This window comes from Lactuca saligna, chromosome 3 (genome assembly GCF_052625555.1).
Source record: "Lactuca saligna cultivar CGN05327 chromosome 3, ASM5262555v1, whole genome shotgun sequence".
Lineage (NCBI taxonomy): Eukaryota > Viridiplantae > Streptophyta > Magnoliopsida > Asterales > Asteraceae > Lactuca > Lactuca saligna.
Genome location: NC_136419.1, coordinates 44,652,212 through 44,657,214, shown reverse-complemented (window position 1 = coordinate 44,657,214; position 5,003 = coordinate 44,652,212). Strand labels below are relative to the sequence as shown.

General features: G+C 34.8%; 1 protein-coding gene across 1 annotated transcript; it reads right to left on the bottom strand.

The window, feature by feature from the left end:
* Positions 1 to 337: 337 nt before the first annotated feature.
* Positions 338 to 2,858, bottom strand: LOC145036233 (glycosyltransferase family 92 protein RCOM_0530710-like). Its single transcript, XM_078984692.1, has one exon. It carries the CDS (start codon positions 2,576 to 2,578, stop codon positions 812 to 814), a length of 1,767 nt encoding a protein of 588 aa, XP_078840818.1. The 5' UTR covers positions 2,579 to 2,858; the 3' UTR covers positions 338 to 811.
* Positions 2,859 to 5,003: the final 2,145 nt, after the last annotated feature.

Below are 5,003 nucleotides of genomic sequence, written 5' to 3'. Positions count from 1 at the left end.
AATAAAAAAGATTATTTTTGTGAATTTTCTCAAAGTTTAAAATATTACAAGAAATGTTTATAAAATGGTACATCAATTTACAAGAATACAAATTTGAATTAATACAAGAAGAATCAACAACTTGAGATCTTTTTGCTGAAAATGAGAAAACATATGTGAATTGGCACAAAAATAGTTATTTTTGCAAATTTTATCCAAGTTTAAAGCATTACAAGAAATGTTTATAAATTAATATAACAATCTGCTAGAATACAAATTTGAATTTGCACAAGAAGAGTCGTCAACTTGACATATGATATCTTGAAGAGATCTTCTGGCTGAAAATGAGAACACAAACTTAAATTGGCACAAAAACCACTCAACCACCTTACTATAAGAACTCTTTTGAACATTTCAAAAGCAAGCACACTATTCATAAAAGTCCAAAATGCAAAAAGAAAAATCATAAATTGTGAAAATAATTTCTACATTTACACAACCACCACCATACCCTAATCACATAACAAAGAGTCTATCAAGACCGAGAGGTTACATGTAAATAGTCTTGCCCGTCACCTGTCACCTGTCACCGTCACCTCCACTGAAAGACAGAGAGACTGCTTCCACAGAAGACTTTCGTGTCCGCCATACAAGGGTGAATAAAAAAAATAGTTCTTCCTACATTTGTATTTTCATAATTTGTCCAAAACTTACAACAATGACATAAAAAAAAACCAAGTACAATGATTAGAAAAGTCCCTAACTTGGTTCAAAGAATCAATCAATCAATCTATCAATTATATCAATATCAATATACCCAAATATTATTATATCACAAAGATCTATCCCATGGTAAAACCCCAGTGGAAACATCAACCAAATTCCCCAAAACAAAATCCCTTAAACCCGTATCCCAAACCTCACAAAATTGCAATCTCCAATCAACCGGTTCAATTGCTTCTGTACCCAAACCCGGTGCTCGATCTCTCGACCCTTCATTATGATTTTCCCTCCAATCTGTCACATAAGTAGCAACTCTTCTATAAAACTTTGCCCTAAAAACCTCCCACACTTGATACTTATAATGATTAATCACTGCAACTCTTTGATCCACATCCACGAATGTAAACCCTTTTCTCAAATGAAAATGGTGGACCACATTCATTAGGGTAAAGTCGAGTGCATCGGGTCGGATTATGGATTTGTGTCTTTCTGGGCTTTGTAATCTGCAGGTGTACCCTACTGTGACGCCTTTTTTAGGTCGTGAAGTTAACCCAGATGGCCCAAAGCTATGGCAAGATGTTCTGATTTCTCCGATTGAAGAAGATGAAGTGAAATTAGAAACTAGGGTTAGGAGAGAACCTTGAGATGGGGTTATGGTGGAGGTTAAACGAGGGAAGTGATAGAATTCGTCTACATCCATGAAAGAAACCCAGTTGCAGGATGTTCTTGCTCGCATAGCACAATGAGAGAATCCAGCTTCTTGAGTTTTGATCCATGGCCAGATATGTCGGGTGATGTTGTGGCCCTCGAGGTTAAGATTCTTGATGACGTCTTTGATTTTGTCATCGCTGTTGTTGTCGTAGATGAACCATTTTTGTACACCGAGCCATGAATGGTAGGTTACCCATTCACGAATTGAATCAGCTTGATTCCATAGCATTGTGCAGACGCAAAGATCGTGTTTTTTCATGGTTGTGGTTGGTTTTGAAGTTGAGATTTTGGCGACAGAAGGGAGGAAAATCCGGTGGGAACGGCCATGGATTCTGGGCATTCTGAAACTGACGGTGGCGCGTATGCCTAGAGCTTTCTCCGGGTGCATGAGGATGCTTCTTGGTAACATACACCGGACGACTTCTTGAGCTGCCGTTAAAGCTCTGGTTGTGAGCATGAATTTGTCACCGGTTTTCCAATCGCCTAATCCGAAATGGCAACTGAATTGTTTCGGGTCGGATTCCTTATCCTGTCGATGGCTGATCCCTTTCACGAACACGACGGCGGTGTTTCCGTCCAACACCGCCTCATACGCTAGATTCTCCCATGAATTTACAGGTTTATCTTCTGTTGTATCGATCATCAGACCATGTTGTTGTAGTGTGATTAGAGATGAGAAGTTCACCGGAGGGAGCGGGCAACGAACGAGAAAACGGTTATCGTTGTACTCCTCCACCGACAATGGGTTTCTTCCCTTTCTAACACCGTTATCGAGATCCGAATCGGAATCGGAGATGTTACTTTTGTAAACACATTTCAATCTATTTCCGATTTCAGTTCCGGTATCTGTACTTTTTGAGACTAACAGTAGAACATGATCAGGAAACGAAACCCTATCTTCTACTTTAAACTGAGGTAACTCGTTAAACTTGGAGAAAACTGAAACGGGGTCCATTTGAAAGGCGGATAAAGAGGATAATCTGGAGTGTGCTATGACGTGATGAAACGCCGACGTGTGTCGCCGGAAAAGGAGATAGAAGAAAACAAAGAAACCGAAACAGTAAAGGAGAGATCTTACAGGAGGAAAATGGCGGAGAGGTGAGAAGTTTGTGGGTTTCAGAAACCGTTTCCGCTTCCGCCGTTGCTCCGGCGAGTCCATAACCATTTCCTTTTGTACGTAGTTGTGATTAAGTACTGGTGTGATGAAAGGGTTCAGATAAGTGTAGATCTGGCGATGGCGAATGGGACTATTCTTGGTTTTATGGATGGGGTTATTCCTTTGCTCCGCCGGTTATTGTCGGAAACGGTGTTAAGGGCGGCGGTGGACGCGGTTGTGCGGTGGGGATGTCCGCGTTGGATACGGTGGGTTTTAAGGAGTTATGAAAGAATGGGTGAAACCGTGAAGGAATGTTTTAAGAAATCGGTATGACTGGTGAGTGGTGACCACGCTTACCACTTCAAAGTAATATACATTTGGTTAATAAAAGACAAAATTGTAAAAATAGTCCCTCTAATTTTTCAATTTCTTTGAACAAGGTCTAAAAAAAAATATTAGCAAAAAGGGTTTTATTTAGTGGTTTTGTTATATTTTTGCTTCGTTAAGTTTAACAGTATCGTTGTTAACTTTTGACAAATGATAAATTTATCCTCTGGGATCATTTCTGCAGTTTTATCTTTTTACCAAACTACAACGATGAATTATGCAATTTTTCATTTTTATTTTATTGAATTATTGTATATTAAGTCTTTTAATTATTTTTTTAAAACTTTTTTCTTATTGTATTATTTTTTTATTGGATTATTATATATTAATAAATATTATTTTTAATATATTATATTTATATATTAATAAATATTACTTTATTTGATTATTAATTTTTTTACTTAATTTTTTTTAATTTCTTCTTCATTGCATTAATTGTTTTATTGGAATATGTTATATTAATAAATATTTCTTTTAACATGTAATATTTATCTATTAATAAGTGTCACTTTATTGGATTATTAATTTCGCTTAATTAATTTTTTTATTGCGTTAATTCTTTTTATTTGATTATTAATTTAAATGTATTATTTTTATTTATAATAAATAATATTTTTTAATTGTTTTTATTTTCTTTTAATTTCTTTCTCTATTGTTTTAAATAAAAATACCAAAAAATCTCACCCGCCCCACATTTCCTAATTTATTTTAAATATTTGGAGATAACGTATTTTGGATAACACCACCACCATCATTTAGTCACAACAAACCACTATCGGGTCATCTCCAATAGATAGATATTATATGTATATAATTTCAGTAATTATCTATGAACTGAGATCATCGTGTGTATTTTAGTTTTTGTGTATTAGCATGTATCTAAATTTGTTATATATTTCAATAAACTTATTATTTTAACTTATTATTTGGACATATATAATTTCCCTAAAAATATTTCTACATGAATTACCAAATCTGGGTATTCGCTACTCGGCATCGACCGAACGAGTACCGAATAACGAGTTCTACGACCTACACACCATTTGTAGTGGCTATGGTGGTTTGAAATCCCTCGATTTAAGATTGTCGTCATCGATGGCGGTATCTGTAATCAATGGTCTGGTGGAAGTTGTATGTTTTATGTGGTTTATTGTACATTATGTGGGTAGTCGACTAGTGTACTTTTCATCGAGAATGGTCGACTGTAGTCGATGATCGACGATTTCCAGCGAGATGATACGACGACGCAACTTGGTAAAAAACAACGAATTTAGGAGCTGACCAGGAGTGTTTTAATTAATTATTTTTTTTTAATTTTGTTTCTTTAATGGGTTAATTCTTTTTCATTGGATTAATATATATTAATAAATACTAATTTTATTATATTATATTTATATCTAAATAAATATTATTTTATTATATTATATTATATCCGTTGGAATCCTCTATATATGTCACTAAGTTAACCATATTTTGCTACAACCACCAGGAGGTCCGATCCCAACACTCCTGGTCAGCTACTCCATTTGTTGCTTTTTATCACCTTGCGTCGTCATATCATCTCGATGGAAATTTTCGATCATTGACTACAGTTGATCATTTTGGACGAAAACTACACCAGTCGACTACCCATACAATATGCAATAAACCCCAGAAAATATACAACCTCCAATCGACAATTCATTACAGATACCGTCATCGATGACAACAATGTTAGATCGAGGGTTTTAAAAACCACCAAAGTTACTACATGTGTTGGCAAGGTTGTAGAACTTGTTTTCGGTATTCGTCCGGCCGACCGTCGAGTAGCAAATACTCAGATTTGGTAATTTATGTAGAAATATTTTTAGGGAAATTATATATGTCAAAATCATAAGTTAAAATAATAAGTTTATTAAAATAAATAACAAATTTAGATACATGTGAATACACAAAACCTAAAATACACACGATGATCTCACTTAGTGAATAATTACTAAAATTATATACATTTAATATTTATCTATTGGAGATGGCCTGATACTGGTTTGATGTGACTGAGTGATGGAAGTGGTGTTGTCCAAAATATGTTATCTTCCAAATATTTAAAATAAATTAGGAAATATGG